Source organism: Oncorhynchus masou, chromosome 23 (genome assembly GCF_036934945.1).
Source record: "Oncorhynchus masou masou isolate Uvic2021 chromosome 23, UVic_Omas_1.1, whole genome shotgun sequence".
Classification (NCBI taxonomy): domain Eukaryota; kingdom Metazoa; phylum Chordata; class Actinopteri; order Salmoniformes; family Salmonidae; genus Oncorhynchus; species Oncorhynchus masou.
In genome coordinates, this window is record NC_088234.1 from 13,977,889 (window position 1) to 13,997,986 (window position 20,098).

The 20,098-nt window shown below is 44.5% G+C and overlaps 1 protein-coding gene across 1 annotated transcript in view; it reads left to right on the top strand.

Moving 5' to 3' along the window:
- Nucleotides 1-20,098, top strand: part of LOC135511247 (zonadhesin-like) — a 119,431-nt gene that overhangs the window by 65,781 nt on the left and 33,552 nt on the right. The window contains 25 exon segments of the mRNA XM_064932872.1: nt 2,403-2,541; nt 3,872-4,013; nt 4,444-4,643; nt 4,769-4,907; nt 5,104-5,187; nt 5,379-5,569; nt 5,931-6,060; nt 7,025-7,269; nt 7,612-7,760; nt 8,049-8,177; nt 8,377-8,515; nt 8,810-8,951; nt 13,310-13,410; nt 13,413-13,508; nt 13,634-13,772; nt 13,954-14,037; nt 14,229-14,419; nt 14,781-14,910; nt 15,876-16,120; nt 16,464-16,612; nt 16,897-17,025; nt 17,155-17,293; nt 17,588-17,729; nt 18,592-18,791; nt 18,917-19,055. Coding sequence (XP_064788944.1) covers nt 2,403-2,541; nt 3,872-4,013; nt 4,444-4,643; nt 4,769-4,907; nt 5,104-5,187; nt 5,379-5,569; nt 5,931-6,060; nt 7,025-7,269; nt 7,612-7,760; nt 8,049-8,177; nt 8,377-8,515; nt 8,810-8,951; nt 13,310-13,410; nt 13,413-13,508; nt 13,634-13,772; nt 13,954-14,037; nt 14,229-14,419; nt 14,781-14,910; nt 15,876-16,120; nt 16,464-16,612; nt 16,897-17,025; nt 17,155-17,293; nt 17,588-17,729; nt 18,592-18,791; nt 18,917-19,055 — 3,713 coding nt within the window.

The following is a 20,098-nucleotide window of genomic DNA, read 5'->3' on the forward strand; positions in this document are numbered from 1 at the left end:
TCGAGTGTAGGTTTTTTCAGAAGGGGTGCAGCTCTCGCTCTCTTGAAGACGGAAGGGACGTAGCCAGCGGTCAGGGATGAGTTGATGAGCGAGGTGAGGTAAGGGAGAAGGTCTCCGGAAATGGTCTGGAGAAGAGAGGAGGGGATAGGGTCAAGCGGGCAGGTTGTTGGGTGGCCGGCCGTCACAAGAAGCGAGATTTCATCTGGAGAGAGAGGGGAGAAAGAGGTCAGAGCACAGGGTAGGGCAGTGTGAGCAGAACCAGCGGTGTCGTTTGACTTAGCAAACGAGGATCGGATGTCGTCGACCTTCTTTTCAAAATGGTTGACGAAGTCATCTGCAGAGAGGGAGGAGGGGGGGGGAGGGGGAGGAGGATTCAGGAGGGAAGAGAAGGTGGCAAAGAGCTTCCTAGGGTTAGAGGCAGATGCTTGGAATTTAGAGTGGTAGAAAGTGGCTTTAGCAGCAGAGACAGAGGAGGAAAATGTAGAGAGGAGGGAGTGAAAGGATGCCAGGTCCGCAGGAGGCGGGTTTTCCTCCATTTCTGCTCGGCTGCCCGGAGCCCTGTTCTGTGAGCTCGCAATGAGTCGTCGAGCCACGGAGCGGGAGGGAGGACCGAGCCGGCCTGGAGGATAGGGGACATAGAGAGTCAAAGGATGCAGAAAGGGAAGAGAGGAGGGTTGAGGAGGCAGAATCAGGAGATAGGTTGGAGAAGGTTTGAGCAGAGGGAAGAGATGATAGGATGGAAGAGGAGAGAGTAGCGGGGGAGAGAGAGCGAAGGTTGGGACGGCGCGATACCATCCGAGTAGGGGCAGTGTGGGAAGTGTTGGATGAGAGCGAGAGGGAAAAGGATACAAGGTAGTGGTCGGAGACTTGGAGGGGAGTTGCAATGAGGTTAGTGGAAGAACAGCATCTAGTAAAGATGAGGTCGAGCGTATTGCCTGCCTTGTGAGTAGGGGGGAAGGTGAGAGGGTGAGGTCAAAAGAGGAGAGGAGTGGAAAGAAGGAGGCAGAGAGGAATGAGTCAAAGGTAGACGTGGGGAGGTTAAAGTCGCCCAGGACTGTGAGAGGTGAGCCGTCCTCAGGAAAGGAGCTTATCAAGGCATCAAGCTCATTGATGAACTCTCCGAGGAACCTGGAGGGCGATAAATGATAAGGATGTTAAGCTTGAAAGGGCTGGTAACTGTGACAGCATGGAATTCAAAGGAGGCGATAGACAGATGGGTAAGGGGAGAAAGAGAGAATGACCACTTGGGAGAGATGAGGATCCCGGTGCCACCACCCCGCTGACCAGAAGCTCTCGGGGTGTGCGAGAACACGTGGGCGGACGAAGAGAGAGCAGTAGGAGTAGCAGTGTTATCTGTGGTGATCCATGTTTCCGTCAGTGCCAAGAAGTCGAGGGACTGGAGGGAGGCATAGGCTGAGATGAACTCTGCCTTGTTGGCCGCAGATCGGCAGTTCCAGAGGCTACCGCAGACCTGGAACTCCACGTGGGTCGTGCGCGCTGGGACCACCAGATTAGGGTGGCCGCGGCCACGCGGTGTGGAGCGTTTGTATGGTCTGTGCAGAGAGGAGAGAACAGGGATAGATAGACACATAGTTGACAGGTTACAGAAGAGGCTACGCTAATGCAAAGGAGATTGGAATGACAAGTGGACTACACGTCTCGAATGTTCAGAAAGATAAGCTTACGTAGCAAGAATCTTATTGACTAAAATGATTGAAATGATACAGTACTGCTGGAGTAGGCTAGCTGGCAGTGGCTGCGTTGTTGACTTTGTAGGCTAGCTGGCAGTGGCTGCGTTGTTGACACTACACTAATCAAGTCGTTCCGTTGAGTGTAATAGTTTCTACAGTGCTGCTATTCGGGGCTAGCTGGCTAGCTAGCAGTGTTGATTACGTTACGTTACGTTAAAAGAACGACAATAGCTGGCTAGCTAACCTAGAAAATCGCTCTAGACTACACAATTGTCTTTGATACAAAGACGGCTATGTAGCTAGCTAGCTACGATCAAACAAATCAAACCGTTGTACTGTAATGAAGTGAAATGAAAATGTGATACTACCTGTGGAGCGAAGCGGAATGTTGACCGGGTTGTTGACGTTCTATTCGGTAGACGTTGGCTAGCTGTTGGCTAGCTAGCTAGCAGTATCTCCTACGTTAAGGACGACAAATAGCTGGCTAGCTAACCTCGGTAAATTAAGATAATCACTCTAAGTCTACACACTCTAAACTACACAATTATCTTGGATACGAAGACAGCAAAGACAACTATGTAGCTAGCTAACACTACACTAATCACACACACACACACACACACACACACACACACACACACACACACACACACACACACAGACACACACCAACACACACACATGATTGATTCACCCTGTCTCTGACTCCAGTTGTAACAAGAAGCCCAACACCACCATCCCAGGCTGTACTGATGATGAACTGGACAGGTATGAGAGCTCTGGCTACTGCGGCATGCTACTGGACAAGAACGGACCGTTCGCTGTCTGTCACCCCAAGGTCAACCCCAATGTGAGTAACTACCGTAATGTGTGGTACATAGTGTCTTACCTAATGTGAGATATTACTGTAATGTACAGTATATAGGGTCATATCATATTTTGTCTTTAAGATTCAACAAAAGTTTGTTTAACTTCTTGAAACTCCCCATCCCGGATCCGGGATCGTGACTAAAGCCTCAGGCTCATTAGCATAACGCAACGTTAACGATTTCTGAAAATCGCAAATAAAATTAAAATAATGCGTTTGCTCTCAAGCTTAGCCTTTTCTTAACAACACTGTCATCTCAGATTTTCAAAATATGCTTTTGAACCATAGAAATTGACTAATTTGTGTAAGAGTATGCAAAGCTAGCATAGCATTTTGTGTAGCATGTAGCACGCAACATTTTCACAAAAACCAGATAACCAAATAAATAAAATCATTTACCTTTGAAGAGCTTCTGATGTTTTCAATGAGGAGACTCTCAGTCACATACCAAATGCGCAGTGTTTCCTGAAAGCGTCTGTGTGTAGGAGAAATCGTTCCGTTTTCTACATTGCGTCTGGCTACCGAAACGAACCGAAAATGCAGTCACCTACAACGTAAAACTTTTTCCGGATTAACTACATAATATCGAAAACATGGCAAACGTTGTTTGGAATCAGTCCTCAAGGTGTTTTTTCACATATCTCTTCATTGACATGCAGTTCGTGGAAGCTTGCTTTACTCTCTGTATCGTATGGAAAAATACTGGCAGGTGACTTTTGCGCACCAATTTCGGCGCAGGACACCGGGCGGACACGTGGTAAATGTGGTCTCTTATGGTCAATCTTCCAATGATCTGCCTACAAATACGTCACAATGCTGCAGACACCTTGGGAAACGACAGAAAGGGCAGACTTACTCCTCTCGCGTTCACAGCCATATAAGGAGATCATGGAAAACAGAGCCTCAAAAATCCTTGTCATTTCCTGGATGCCATCTCATCTTGGTTTTGCCTGAAGCTCACGTTATAGGGCACTCACAGAGAAGATCTTTGTATTTCTGGACACGTCAGAGTGTTTTCTTTCGAACGGTAGCAATTATATGCATAGTCGAGCATCTTTTTGTGACAAAATATCTTGTTTAAAACGGGAACGTTTTTCATCCAAAAATGAAATTGCGCCCCTAGAGTTTCAACAGGTTAATGTGTGAAATCTCACACCCAAGGAAAACATTTTTAAATATATAGACATTTTTAGTGCAGAGATTTTTAAATACGCTTAATTCAATTCAAACAACTTTGTCACTAAAGTAACCAACCCTCCAAGCTTTGTGTGCAAGTCGAAGACACGCATATGTTTATGTGTGTCTATTTCAGAGTTTCTTCAAGGACTGTCTGTTTGACCTGTGCGAGCTGGATGGGGCTCAACCCATCCTGTGTGAGTCCATCGAGTCGTACGTCAACGACTGTCAGGACCGAGGAGTCACCATCGGAACCTGGAGGAACAGCACCTTCTGCCGTGAGTACAGATCAGTGTTGGGGTCAATTACATTTCATTCCAGTCATTTCAGAAAGTAAACCAAATTCTCATTCCAAGTTTTCCCTCACTGAAAAGCATTAAAGAGAATTGGAATTGGTATTTTAAAGTACTTCCTGAATTGACTGGAATTGAAATGGAATGGACCCCAACCCTGGTACAGATACATGTTATACATAATAATAACAAGGAAGAGACGGATATTGATGATGAAGATGGAAATTGCAGTGATTAATATAATAATAATAATTCATTCACTCACCAAAGACCCTGCTGTTATCAGCACATGAAAGACCAAACAATACACTCTAACAGTACTGTTCCGTATAATCAACAAGGTCATTATTAAGAGACAGTCATGTTTTAAAGTAGACCTATCTCCTAATGTCTCCTCTTCCCTCCTTCTCTCCAGCTCTGACATGCCCCCCCAACAGTCAGTACGTGCCCTGTGCCGCCCCTTGCCAGCCCACCTGTGCCTCCAGACCCTCCACAGGGTGTGATGCTCCCTGTTCAGAGGGCTGTGTGTGTGACCCTGGTTACGTCCTCAGCGCCGGGAAGTGTGTCAAAGAGAACTCATGTGGCTGCAAAGGCACCAACGGACAGTACTACGAGGTGAGTGTGTTGTGTGTCGGGTGATGGACTTTGTGTGTGTGACGTGTATGTAACCAAACTGCAACCAACCACTGATGAACTATTGTCTCTCCCTCCATCTCTCCTCTTTCCCTCCCTCCATCCAGCCTGGTGAGGAGTGGTACCTGGAGGACTGTAAGCTGAAATGTTATTGTAACGCTCCCTTCGTCACCTGCAATCCCTCTGATTGCCCTCCAATGCACGAGTGTAAGGTCCAGGGAGGAGAGCTGGACTGCTACCCTACAAGTAAGTCCCCTGACATAAACAGTCCGTACAAACACCCACACACTCAGAATGGTGTTTTGACGTCTGACGTCTTGGATGGTAGGGTAGGTGACCAGGCTGTGACCATATTAGTTGACCAGATAGCACAAACAGATCTGAGACTTGGCTATAATGTCTTTCTCTCTTGTGTCTAATGCTGTCTCCCTCTGTCCCTCAGCCCCAACTACAGTCAAACCAACTACTCCCATACCAACTACACCTAAACCAACTACTCCCAAACCTACTACCACAAAACCACCAGGTGAAATTAACAGACAATCACCTGTTCTTATTCTTACGATTAGAATCAGAAACCGCTTTCTGTATTTGCACAAATCAATTAATTGGTAACCCAATAATTCCTGATATTAACCCCTTGTCTCCCTTCCGCCCCACCCCCTTAATCTCTCTTCTTTGCCTCCCCCATCCTCCTCTCCGTCTCTCCCCCAATAGTGACATGCCCTCCCAATGCTGAGTATATAGAGTGTGGCCCTGCCTGCATCCCCAGCTGTAAGGAACCCTCCACCAACTGCACTGGCTCCTGTATCAGCGCGTGTTTCTGTAAGCCAGGCTTTGTGTTCAAAGGCAGACGCTGTGTCCCCATAGAAACATGTGGCTGTCTGGAGGGAGGTGACTACTATGAGGTACGAGACCATCTGGGATTGTTAGTCTGTGGTTAAGAATGTACTGTGTGATTGAATATGACACAATATAATGTGATATACAATATTGTGTATATTGTGTATGATATACCATACCATTCAATGTGATACACAATATGATACAATATTATACGATACAGTACTTTTACTGTCCAGAATGTCCACTAACATGGATATTGATAGTGCTCCTCTCAGCACATCACAAATACACTTTAAAAATGACCAGCAACACAAGGAACACACACATACTTTTACAGAATGCACAAATAAATTACAAAATATATATATATATTGTCAAAACAACATGTTAATAATTCCTCTCTACCTGTCTCTGTCCTTTTAGCCAGGAGAGATCATCTTTGGTGACGGCTGCTCCAAGCTGTGTCGTTGTGCTGGAAACTACATCTTGGACTGTGTGGACAATTCCTGCTCTCCCACAGAGGAGTGTCGCAACGGAGCCTGCTATCCTAAAGGTACTGTTAGCTGAGTTATAATACATTGTTAGGCAAAGTTATCATAACTTGTATTAGCTCAGTTATCACAACTTGTATTAGTTCAGTTATCATAACTTGTAATAGCTAAGTTATAAGAACTTGAATTAGCTGAGTTTTTATTTGACCTTTATTGAACTTGGCGAATAAGTTAAAACTTCTTCAGGATTGGTGGATTGAGCTAACGTAGGCTAATGCGATTAGCATGAGGTTGTAGGTAACAAGAACATTTCCCAGGACATAGACATATCTGACATTGCCAGAAAGCTTCAATTCTTGTTAATCTAACTGCACTGTCCAATTGACAGTAGCTATTACAGTGAAAGAATACCATGCTATTGTTTGAGTAGAGTGCACAGTTTTGAACCTGAAAAGTTTTTCATCAACAAATTAGGCACATTTCGGCAGTCTTGATACAACATTTTGAACAGAAATGCAATGATTCATTGGATCAGTCTGGAACTTTGCACATACACTGCTGCCACCTATTGGCCAAAATCTAAAATCAAGCTGGGCTGGAATAATACATTATGGCCTTTATCATAACTTGTGTTAGCTCAGTTATCATAGCTGGTATTAGCTAAGTTATGAAATCTTGTATTAGCTCAGTTATCATAACTTGTATTAGCTCAGTTATCATCACTTATATAAAGATGAAAGTCTTATCAAATCAATTATATTGGTTAGGAGTTCCATCGTGAAACCCACGGGAACATCCAACCTACAGTAAAGTGGATCGTTCCTAGAGTTTGATACCTAGCTATGCAAACAGACAGCCTTATATACAGTATACATGTATTATGTTCGGCTTAGAAAACACTATTTACATTTTGTCAGACATCATTTGGTGAAAATAATAACCCAACTATGTGAACACTGAGTCAGTATTATTTCCACCAGCCAATTACTAATCTCACTCCCAACTTTATAATCACTATTCCCCCAGACACCTCTACCTGTATCGCGTCTGGTGACCCTCACTACACCACCTTCGACAAGAAGAAGTACAACTTCATGGGGAACTGCAGCTACCTGATGTCAGAGCCCTGTAACCACACGTCAGTGCCTCACTACGAGGTGCATGCTGACAACGAGAACCGCTTCAACAAACCAACCATCTCCTACCTGAAGGCTGTTCATGTGTACGTGCGTGGGGTGAAGATCTCCATCTTGAAGGGAGGCACCGTGCAGGTGAGAGAGAGGGGATTGATGGAGGGATAGGGTTGGGGTAGAGAGAAAAAGAGATGAGGAAGACGTTTGAAAATGTTTAAATACGGAACAATAGAAAGAAATAGTGATAAAATGCAGAGCCCTGCATGTACTCATTCAATATAAAGTAACGTACACTGCTGCCAAGAACAGTTTGTCATTGTGTTCAATAAATATGTTTTGCCACCGAAGGGAAATTCCTGGGCAGCGATAAATGCATAAAATTCATTCAAAACACAGAACAGCTTATAAAGAGGAAGCTGAAAAACATCAACAATGAAGTGCCCCTCACTAACACATGTCTGTGTCCTCTTCTCCTCCTAGTTGGATGGTATCAATGTGAACATCCCACTGACCCCAGCTACAGGTGTGTCTGTTTTGAAGTCTGGTAAACACTACACTGTAGCCATGGACTTTGGTGTGACTGTACGATATGATGGAAACCACTATATGGACATCAAGGTCATCAAGGAGTGAGTCAAAACTGCTTCATACACACACTGAAGAGAACACACACACACACATACAGAGAGAGAGAGAGAGAGAGAGAGACCAAAAACAGGGTCTATGTAGCTTGGTTCCTCTCCTACAGTTTTTGTGACCCCGACATGATATACCATTAAAATAACCATATAAACACAACGTCAAATAAAAACCAAGTAGAAAGTTCTCACATTGTAATATTTTTATTTTATAATATTGTCATTCATATTCTAGAAAAAGTGCTTGACTCATCGGTCTATTTGCTCCTCTGTATTTAGCTATAAGGACAAGCTGTGTGGACTGTGTGGAGACTACAACGGAAACTCCAACGATGACTTCAGGAAACCCGACGGTTCTCTGACCACCAACCCCAATGACTTTGGACACAGCTGGGTCACAGATCCCAAGTGAGTCATGCCACCAGCTACACACACACACACACACACACACACACACACACACACACACACACACACACACACACACACACACACACACACACACACACACACACACACACACACACACACACACACACACACACACACACACACAGGCACACACCAACACACACACATGATTGATTCACCCGGTCTCTGACTCCAGTTGTAACAAGAAGCCCAACACCACCATCCCAGGCTGTACTGATGATGAACTGGACAGGTATGAGAGCTCTGGCTACTGCGGCATGCTACTGGACAAGAACGGACCGTTCGCTGTCTGTCACCCCAAGGTCAACCCCAATGTGAGTAACTACCGTAATGTGTGGTACATAGTGTCTTACCTAATGTGAGATATTACTGTAATGTACGGTATATAGGGTCATATCATATTTTGTCTTTAAGATTCAACAAAAGTTTGTTTAATGTGTGAAATCTCACACCCAAGAAAAACATTTTTAAATATATAGACATTTTTAGTGCAGAGATTTTTAAATGCGCTTAATTCAATTCAAACAACTTTGTCACTAAAGTAACCAACCCTCCAAGCTTTGTGTGCAAGTCGAAGACACGCATATGTTTATGTGTGTCTATTTCAGAGTTTCTTCAAGGACTGTCTGTTTGACCTGTGCGAGCTGGATGGGGCTCAACCCATCCTGTGTGAGTCCATCGAATCGTACGTCAACGACTGTCAGGACCGAGGAGTCACCATCGGAACCTGGAGGAACAGCACCTTCTGCCGTGAGTACAGATCAGTGTTGGGGTCAATTACATTTCATTCCAGTCATTTCAGAAAGTAAACCAAATTCTCATTCCAAGTTTTCCCTCACTGAAAAGCATTAAAGAGAATTGGAATTGGTATTTTAAAGTACTTCCTGAATTGACTGGAATTGAAATGGAATGGACCCCAACCCTGGTACAGATACATGTTATACATAATAATAACAAGGAAGAGACGGATATTGATGATGAAGATGGAAATTGCAGTGATTAATATAATAATAATGATTCATTCACTCACCAAAGACCCTGCTGTTATCAGCACATCAAAGACCAAACAATACACTCTAACAGTACTGTTCCGTATAAATCAAATCAAATTTTATTTGTCACATACACATGGTTAGCAGATGTTAATGCGAGCGTAGCGCAATGCTTGTGCTTCTAGTTCCGACAATGCAGTAATAACCAACAAGTAATCTAACTAACAATTCCTAATCTACTGTTTTATACACAGTGTAAGGGGATAAAGAATATGTACATAAGGATATATGAGTGAGTGATGGTACAGAGCAGCATAGGCAAGATACAGTAGATGGTATCGATTACAGTATATACATGTGAGATGAATATGTAAACAAAGTGGCATAGTTAAAGTGGCTAGTGATACATGTATTACATAAGGATGCAGTCAATGATATAGAGTACAGTATATAGGTATGCATATGAGATGAATAATGTAGGGTAAGTAACATTATATAAGGTAGCATTGTTTAAAGTGGCTAGTGATATATTTACAACATTTCCCATCAATTCCCATTATTAAAGTGGCTGGAGTTGAGTCAGTAGCCACTCAATGTTAGTGGTGGCTGTTTAACATGTCAGGACCCGGTTACGAACCCGGGTCTCCGGAGTGAGAAACAGTCACTTAACCAACTGAGCCACGAATAGTCGGCAGAACCCAGAAGATGAGGCAGACACAGCAGTACTTGAGACGGTGTATTTAATAAAGTAAAAAGTGAAGTCCTTCAGGAAAACATGTAACTCCACAACCTCAAAAGGAATTCCACAAGAACAAGGTAATCCACAAGGTAATCCTCCAAGACAAAAAGGTAAATCCACAAGGTGGTTGGTATAGCATAAAAAGCCTCAAAAGATACTCAAAAATAAATAAACAAGAACAAAAAACAGAATTCCACAAGAGCGTCCACCGGGATCAACAAGAGTTCACAGAATACTAGGGCTGGGTGCTAACATACAAACACAGAGCAAAGAACTGAAGGAAACTAAGGGTTTAAATACAGTCAGGGGAAACGAGGCACAGGTGCAAATAATAATGGGGATCAAGGGAAAGCAAAAGGTCAAAAAGCACAATGGGGGCATCTAGTGACCAAAAACCGGAACAACCCTGGCCAAATCCTGACATAACAGTCTGATGGCCTTGAGATAGAAGCTGTTTTTCAGTCTCTCGGTCCCAGCTTTGATGCACCTGTACTGACCTCGCCTTCTGGATGATAGCGGGGTGAACAGGCAGTGGCTTGGGTGGTAGATGTCCTTGATGATCTTTATGGCCTTCCTGTAACATCGGGTGGTGTAGGTGTCCTGGAGGGCAGGTAGTTTGCCCCCGATGATGCGTTGTGCAGACCTCACTACCCTCTGGAGAGCCTTACGGTTGAGGGCGGAGCAGTTGCCGTACCAGGCGGTGATACAGCCCGCCAGGATGCTCTCGATTGTGCCTCTGTAGAAGTTTGTGAGTGCTTTTGGTGACAAGCCGAATTTCTTCAGCCTCCTGAGGTTGAAGAGGCGCTGCTGCGCCTTCTTCACGATGCTGTCTGTGTGAGGGGACCAATTCAGTTTGTCTGTGATGTGTATGCCGAGGAACTTAAAACTTGTTACTCTCTCCACTACTGTTCCATCGATGTGGATAGGGGGGTGTTCCCTCTGCTGTTTCCTGAAGTCCACAATCATCTCCTTAATTTTGTTGACGTTGAGTGTGAGGTTATTTTCCTGACACCACACTCCGAGGGCCCTCACCTCCTCCCTGTAGGCCGTCTCGTCGTTGTTGGTAATCAAGCCTACCACTGTTGTGTCGTCCACAAACTTGATGATTGAGTTGGAGGCGTGCGTGGCCACGCAGTCGTGGGTGAACAGGGAGTACAGGAGAGGGCTCAGAACGCACCCTTGTGGGGCCCCAGTGTTGAGGATCAGCGGGGAGGAGATGTTGTTACCTACCCTCACCACCTGGGGGCGGCCCGTCAGGAAGTCCAGTACCCAGTTGCACAGGGCGGGGTCGAGACCCAGGGTCTCGAGCTTGATGACGAGCTTGGAGGGTACTATGGTGTTGAATGCCGAGCTGTAGTCGATGAACAGCATTCTCACATAGATATTCCTCTTGTCCAGATGGGTTAGGGCAGTGTGCAGTGTGGTTGAGATTGCATCGTCTGTGGACCTATTTGAGCGGTAAGCAAATTGGAGTGGGTCTAGGGAGTCAGGTAGGGTGGAGGTGATATGGTCCTTGACTAGTCTCTCAAAGCACTTCATGATGACGGAAGTGCTACGGGGCGGTAGTCGTTTAGCTCAGTTACCTTAGCTTTCTTGGGAACAGGAACGATGGTGGCCCTCTTGAAGCATTTGGAAACAGCAGACTGGTATAGGGATTGATTGAATATGTCCGTAAACACACCAGCCAGCTGGTCTGCGCATGCTCTGAGGGCGCGGCTGGGGATGCCGTCTGGGCCTGCAGCCTTGCGAGGGTTAACACGTTTAAATGTTTTACTCACCTCGGCTGCAGTGAAGGAGAGTCCGCATGTTTTCGTTGCATGCCGTGTCAGTGGCACTGTATTGTCCTCAAAGCGGGCAAAAAAGTTATTTAGTCTGCCTGGGAGCAAGACATCCTGGTCCGTGACTGGGCTGGATTTCTTCCTGTAGTCCGTGATTGACTGTAGACCCTGCCACATGCCTCTTGTGTCTGAGCCGTTGAATTGGGATTCTACTTTGTCTCTGTACTGACGCTTAGCTTGTTTGATAGCCTTACGGAGGGAATAGCTGCATTGTTTGTATTCAGTCATGTTGCCAGACACCTTGCCCTGATTGAAAGCAGTGGTTCGTGCTTTCAGTTTCACACGAATGCTGCCATCAATCCAAGGTGTCTGGTTAGGGAATGTTTTAATCGTTGCTATGGGAACGACATCTTCAACGCACGTTCTAATGAACTCGCACACCGAATCAGCGTATTCGTCAATGTTGTTATTTGACGCAATACGAAACATGTCCCAGTCCACGTGATGGAAGCAGTCTTGGAGTGTGGAGTCAGCTTGGTCGGACCAGCGTTGGACAGACCTCAGCGTGGGAGCTTCTTTTTAGCTTTTGTCTGTAGGCAGGTATCAGCAAAATGGAGTTGTGGTCAGCTTTTCCGAAAGGGGGCGGGGCAGGGCCTTATATGCGTCGCGGAAGTTAGAGTAACAGTGATCCAAGGTTTTTCCGCCCCTGGTTGCGCAATCGATATGCTGATAAAATTTAGGAGTCTTGTTTTCAGATTAGCCTTGTTAAAATCCCCAACAACGATGAATGCAGCCTCCGGATAAATGGTTTCCAGTTTGCAAAGAGTTAAATAAAGTTCGTTCAGAGCCATCGATGTGTCTGCTTGGGGGGATATATACGGCTGTGATTATAATCGAAGAGAATTCTCTTGGTAGGTAATGCGGTCTATATTTGATTGTGAGAAATTCTAAATCAGGTGAACAGAAGGGTTTGAGTTCCTGTATGTTTCTTTCATCGCACCATGCCTCGTTAGCCATAAGGCATACACCCCCACCCCTCTTCTTACCAGAAAGGTGTTTGTTTCTGTCGGCGCGATGCGTGGAGAAACCCGTTGGCTGCACCGCATCGGATAGCGTCTCTCCAGTGAGCCATGTTTCCGTGAAGAACAGAACGTTACAGTCTCTGATGTCCCTCTGGAATGCTACCCTTGCTCGGATTTCATCAACCTTGTTGTCAAGAGACTGGACAATGGCAAGAAGAATGCTAGGAAGTGGGGCACGATGTGCCCGTCTCCGTAGTCTAACCAGAAGACCGCTACGTTTCCCTCTTTTTCGGAGTCGTTTTTTGGGGTCGCTGCATGCGATCCATTCCGTTGTCCTGTTTGTAAGGCAGAACACAGGATCCGCGTCGCGAAAAAACATATTCTTGGTCGTACTGATGGTGAGTTGACGCTGATCTTATATACAGTAGTTCTTCTCGGCTGTATGTAATGAAACCTAAGATGACCTGAGGTACTAATGTAAGAAATAACACATAATCAACAAGGTCATTATTAAGAGACAGTCATGTTTTAAAGTAGACCTATCTCCTAATGTCTCCTCTTCCCTCCTTCTCTCCAGCTCTGACATGCCCCCCAACAGTCAGTACGTGCCCTGTGCCGCCCCTTGCCAGCCCACCTGTGCCTCCAGACCCTCCACAGGGTGTGATGCTCCCTGTTCAGAGGGCTGTGTGTGTGACCCTGGTTACGTCCTCAGCGCCGGGAAGTGTGTCAAAGAGAACTCCTGTGGCTGCAAAGGCACCAACGGACAGTACTACGAGGTGAGTGTGTTGTGTGTCGGGTGATGGACTTTGTGTGTGTGACGTGTATGTAACCAAACTGCAACCAACCACTGATGAACTATGGTCTCTCCCTCCATCTCTCCTCTTTCCCTCCCTCCATCCAGCCTGGTGAGGAGTGGTACCTGGAGGACTGTAAGCTGAAATGTTATTGTAACGCTCCCTTCGTCACCTGCAATCCCTCTGATTGCCCTCCAATGCACGAGTGTAAGGTCCAGGGAGGAGAGCTGGACTGCTACCCTACAAGTAAGTCCCCTGACATAAACAGTCCGTACAAACACCCACACACTCAGAATGCTGTTTTGGATGGTAGGGTAGGTGACCAGGCTGTGACCATATGATTTGACCAGATAGCACAAACAGATCTGAGACTTGGCTATAATGTCTTTCTCTCTTATGTCTCATGCTGTCTCCCTCTGTCCCTCAGCCCCAACTACTGTCAAACCAACTACTCCCATACCAACTACACCTAAACCAACTACTCCCAAACCTACTACCACAAAACCACCAGGTGAAATTAACAGACAATCACCTGTTCTTATTCTTACGATTAGAATCAGAAACCGCTTTCTGTATTTGCACAAATCAATTAATTGGTAACCCAATAATTCCTGATATTAACCCCTTGTCTCCCTTCCGCCCCACCCCCTTACCCTCTCTTCTTTGCCTCCCCCATCCTCCTCTCCCTCTCTCCCCCAATAGTGACGTGCCCTCCCAATGCTGAGTATATAGAGTGTGGCCCTGCCTGCATCCCCAGCTGTAAGGAACCCTCCACCAACTGCACTGGCTCCTGTATCAGCGCGTGTTTCTGTAAGCCAGGCTTTGTGTTCAAAGGCAGACGCTGTGTCCCCATAGAAACATGTGGCTGTCTGGAGGGAGGTGACTACTATGAGGTACGAGACCATCTGGGATTGTTAGTCTGTGGTTAAGAATGTACTGTGTGATTGAATATGACACAATATAATGTGATATACAATATTGTGTATATTGTGTATGATATACCATACCATTCAATGTGATACACAATATGATACAATATTATACGATACAGTACTTTTACTGTCCAGAATGTCCACTAACATGGATATTGATAGTGCTCCTCTCAGCACATCACAAATACACTTTAAAAATGACCAGCAACACAAGGAACACACACATACGTTTACAGAATGCACAAATAAATTACAAAATATATATATATATTGTCAAAACAACATGTTAATAATTCCTCTCTACCTGTCTCTGTCCTTTTAGCCAGGAGAGATCATCTTTGGTGACGGCTGCTCCAAGCTGTGTCGTTGTGCTGGAAACTACATCTTGGACTGTGTGGACAATTCCTGCTCTCCCACAGAGGAGTGTCGCAACGGAGCCTGCTATCCTAAAGGTACTGTTAGCTGAGTTATAATACATTGTTAGGCAAAGTTATCATAACTTGTATTAGCTCAGTTATCACAACTTGTATTAGTTCAGTTATCATAACTTGTAATAGCTAAGTTATAAGAACTTGAATTAGCTGAGTTTTTATTTGACCTTTATTGAACTTGGCGAATCAGTTAAAACTTCTTCAGGATTGGTGGATTGAGCTAAAGTAGGCTAATGCGATTAGCATGAGGTTGTAGGTAACAAGAACATTTCCCAGGACATAGACATATCTGACATTGCCAGAAAGCTTCAATTCTTGTTAATCTAACTGCACTGTCCAATTGACAGTAGCTATTACAGTGAAAGAATACCATGCTATTGTTTGAGTAGAGTGCACAGTTTTGAACATGAAAAGTTTTTCATCAACAAATTAGGCACATTTCGGCAGTCTTGATACAACATTTTGAACAGAAATGCAATGATTCATTGGATCAGTCTGGAACTTTGCACATACACTGCTGCCACCTATTGGCCAAAATCTAAAATCAAGCTGGGCTGGAATAATACATTATGGCCTTTATCATAACTTGTGTTAGCTCAGTTATCATAGCTGGTATTAGCTAAGTTATGAGATCTTGTATTAGCTCAGTTATCATAACTTGTATTAGCTCAGTTATCATCACTTATATAAAGATGAAAGTCTTATCAAATCAATTATATTGGTTAGGAGTTCCATCGTGAAACCCACGGGAACATCCAACCTACAGTAAAGTGGATCGTTCCTAGAGTTTGATACCTAGCTATGCAAACAGACAGCCTTATATACAGTATAAATGTATTATGTTCGGCTTAGAAAACACTATTTACATTTTGTCAGACATCATTTGGTGAAAATAATAACCCAACTATGTGAACACTGAGTCAGTATTATTTCCACCAGCCAATTACTAATCTCACTCCCAACTTTATAATCACTATTCCCCCCAGACACCTCTACCTGTATCGCGTCTGGTGACCCTCACTACACCACCTTCGACAAGAAGAAGTACAACTTCATGGGGAACTGCAGCTACCTGATGTCAGAGCCCTGTAACCACACGTCAGTGCCTCACTACGAGGTGCATGCTGACAACGAGAACCGCTTCAACAAACCAACCATCTCCTACCTGAAGGCTGTTCATGTGTACGTGCGTGGGGTGAAGATCTCCATCTTGAAGGGAGGCACCGTGCAGGTGAGAGAGAGAGGGATTGATGGAGGGATAGGGTTGGGGTAGAGAGAAAAAGAGATGAGGAAGACGTTTGAAAATGTTTAAATACGGAACAATAGAAAGAAATAGTGATAAAATGCAGAGCCCTGCATGTACTCATTCAATATAAAGTAACGTACACTGCTGCCAAGAACAGTTTGTCATTGTATTCAATAAATATGTTTTGCCACCGAAGGGAAATTCCTGAGCAGTGATAAATGCATAAAATTCATTCAAAACACAGAACAGCTTATAAAGAGGAAGCTGAAAAACATCAACAATGAAGTGCCCCTCACTAACACATGTCTGTGTCCTCTTCTCCTCCTAGTTGGATGGTATCAATGTGAACATCCCACTGACCCCAGCTACAGGTGTGTCTGTTTTGAAGTCTGGTAAACACTACACTGTAGCCATGGACTTTGGTGTGACTGTACGATATGATGGAAACCACTATATGGACATCAAGGTCATCAAGGAGTGAGTCAAAACTGCTTCATACACACACTGAAGAGAACACACACACACACACACACATACAGAGAGAGAGAGATACCAAAAACAGGGTCTATGCAGCTTGGTTCCTCTCCTACAGTTTTTGTGACCCCGACATGATATACCATTAAAATAACCATATAAACACAACGTAAAATAAAAACCAAGTAGATAGTTCTCACATTGTAATATTTTTATTTTATAATGTTGTCATTCATATTCTAGAAAAAGTGCTTGACTCATCGGTCTATTTGCTCCTCTGTATTTAGCTATAAGGACAAGCTGTGTGGACTGTGTGGAGACTACAACGGAAACTCCAACGATGACTTCAGGAAACCCGACGGTTCTCTGACCACCAACCCCAATGACTTTGGATATAGCTGGGTCACAGATCCCAAGTGAGTCATGCCACCAGTTACACACACACACACACACACACACACACACACACACACACACACACACACACACACAGAGACACACACCAACACACACACATGATTGATTCACCCTGTCTCTGACTCCAGTTGTAACAAGAAGCCCAACACCACCATCCCAGGCTGTACTGATGATGAACTGGACAGGTATGAGAGCTCTGGCTACTGCGGCATGCTACTGGACAAGAACGGACCGTTCGCTGTCTGTCACCCCAAGGTCAACCCCAATGTGAGTAACTACCGTAATGTGTGGTACATAGTGTCTTACCTAATGTGAGATATTACTGTAATGTACGGTATATAGGGTCATATCATATTTTGTCTTTAAGATTCAACAAAAGTTTGTTTAATGTGTGAAATCTCACACCCAAGAAAAACATTTTTAAATATATAGACATTTTTAGTGCAGAGATTTTTAAATACGCTTAATTCAATTCAAACAACTTTGTCACTAAAGTAACCAACCCTCCAAGCTTTGTGTGCAAGTCGAAGACACGCATATGTTTATGTGTGTCTATTTCAGAGTTTCTTCAAGGACTGTCTGTTTGACCTGTGCGAGCTGGATGGTGCTCAACCCATCCTGTGTGAGTCCATCGAGTCGTACGTCAACGACTGTCAGGACCGAGGAGTCACCATCGGAACCTGGAGGAACAGCACCTTCTGCCGTGAGTACAGATCAGTGTTGGGGTCAATTACATTTCATTCCAGTCATTTCAGAAAGTAAACCAAATTCTCATTCCACGTTTTCCCTCACTGAAAAGCATTAAAGAGAATTGGAATTGGTATTTTAAAGTACTTCCTGAATTGACTGGAATTGAAATGGAATGGACCCCAACCCTGGTACAGATACATGTTATACATAATAATAACAAGGAAGAGACGGATATTGATGATGAAGATGGAAATTGCAGTGATTAATATTGTAGCGACCCGCACAGACAGCTGTGTGTTATGTGTTAGGCTAGGAGGTGGTTGTGTTGTACTGACCAGTACCCGGTGTTCGCGGGGTCCGACATGTCAATCAACCTGCTATCTGCCAATCACGGGAATGCCTGGAATGTTCTGATGCCGGGCATCCTGGTGGTTGGCGGAGTGGCGTGGAGGGGTGTTGGGCAGGGGGGTGGAGCATTGGAAGTTAAGACCAGGTTCAGCTTTTTGTTCTCTCTCTCTTACGTCTGGGCTTCCCAAGAGAAGGTCACGATTGGCTTGTGGGTTATCTGTCATCTTTTTGGCGTGTGCTACGGCCCAAACAGTAGCCTGTGTAAAGTTGGTTTAATAAACCGTCAATTCGCAAACTCAAGCCTCTGTCTGGACAATTGTTCCTTTATGATCTAGTCAGGTCATTACAATATAATAATAATTATTCATTAATTTCACCAAAGACCCTGCTGTTATCAGCACATCAAAGACCAAACAATACACTCTAACAGTACTGTTCCGTATAATCAACAAGGTCATTATTAAGAGACAGTCATGTTTTAAAGTAGACCTATCTCCTAATGTCTCCTCTTCCCTCCTTCTCTCCAGCTCTGACATGCCCCCCCAACAGTCAGTACGTGCCCTGTGCCGCCCCTTGCCAGCCCACCTGTGCCTCCAGACCCTCCACAGGGTGTGATGCTCCCTGTTCAGAGGGCTGTGTGTGTGACCCTGGTTACGTCCTCAGCGCCGGGAAGTGTGTCAAAGAGAACTCCTGTGGCTGCAAAGGCACCAACGGACAGTACTACGAGGTGAGTGTGTTGTGTGTCGGGTGATGGACTTTGTGTGTGTGACGTGTATGTAACCAAACTGCAACCAACCACTGATGAACTATTGTCTCTCCCTCCATCTCTCCTCTTTCCCTCCCTCCATCCAGCCTGGTGAGGAGTGGTACCTGGAGGACTGTAAGCTGAAATGTTATTGTAACGCTCCCTTCGTCACCTGCAATCCCTCTGATTGCCCTCCAATGCACGAGTGTAAGGTCCAGGGAGGAGAGCTGGACTGCTACCCTACAAGTAAGTCCCCTGACATAAACAGCATACTTGCAAAATAAATATGTTTATGATGTGCTTGTATATTTACTTTCTTTATCCTCTTGGTTCCTGGAGGAACATAGGGCCTTTCCTAAAGTTATTATCTTGGTTCCTGGAGGAACATAGGGCCTTTCCTAAAGTTATTATCTTGGTTCCTGTAGGAACATATGGCCTTTCCTAAAGTTATTATCTTGGTTCCTGGAGGAACATAGGGCCTTTCCTAAAGTTATTATCTTGGTTCCTGGAGGAACATAGGGCCTTTCCTAAAGTTATTATCTTGGTTCCTGTAGGAACATAGGGCCTGTTCTAAAGTTATTATCTTGGTTCCTGGAGGAACATAGGGCCTTTCCTAAAGTTATTATCTTGGTTCCTGGAGGAACATAGTGCCTATACTAAAGTTATTATCTTGGTTGCTGGAGGAACATAGGGCCTATACTAAAGTTATTATCTTGGTTGCTGGAGGAACATTGGGCCTGTACTAAAGTTATTATCTTGGTTGCTGGAGGAATATAGGGCCTGTACTAAAGTTATTATCTTGGTTGCTGGAGGAACATAGGGCCTGTACTAAAGTTATTATCTTGGTTGCTGGAGGAACATAGGGCCTGTACTAAAGTTATTATCTTGGTTGCTGGAGGAACATAGATCCTGTACTAAAGTTATTATCTTGGTTGCTGGAGGAACATAGGGCCTGTACTAAAGTTATTATCTTGGTTCCTGGAGGAACATAGGGCCTGTACTAAAGTTATTATCTTGGTTCCTGGAGGAACATAGGGCCTGTACTAAAGTTATTATCTTGGTTGCTGGAGGAACATAGATCCTGTACTAAAGTTATTATCTTGGTTGCTGGAGGAACATAGGGCCTGTACTAAAGTTATTATCTTGGTTCCTGGAGGAACATAGGGCCTGTACTAAAGGTATCCAACATTTCTTGATCTTTCTTTGCATCAGGCCATGACAAGATAATCTGCTTGTATACTTACTGTACTTCTATTATAACATATCATATCTCATATCTGTTCTCCAGG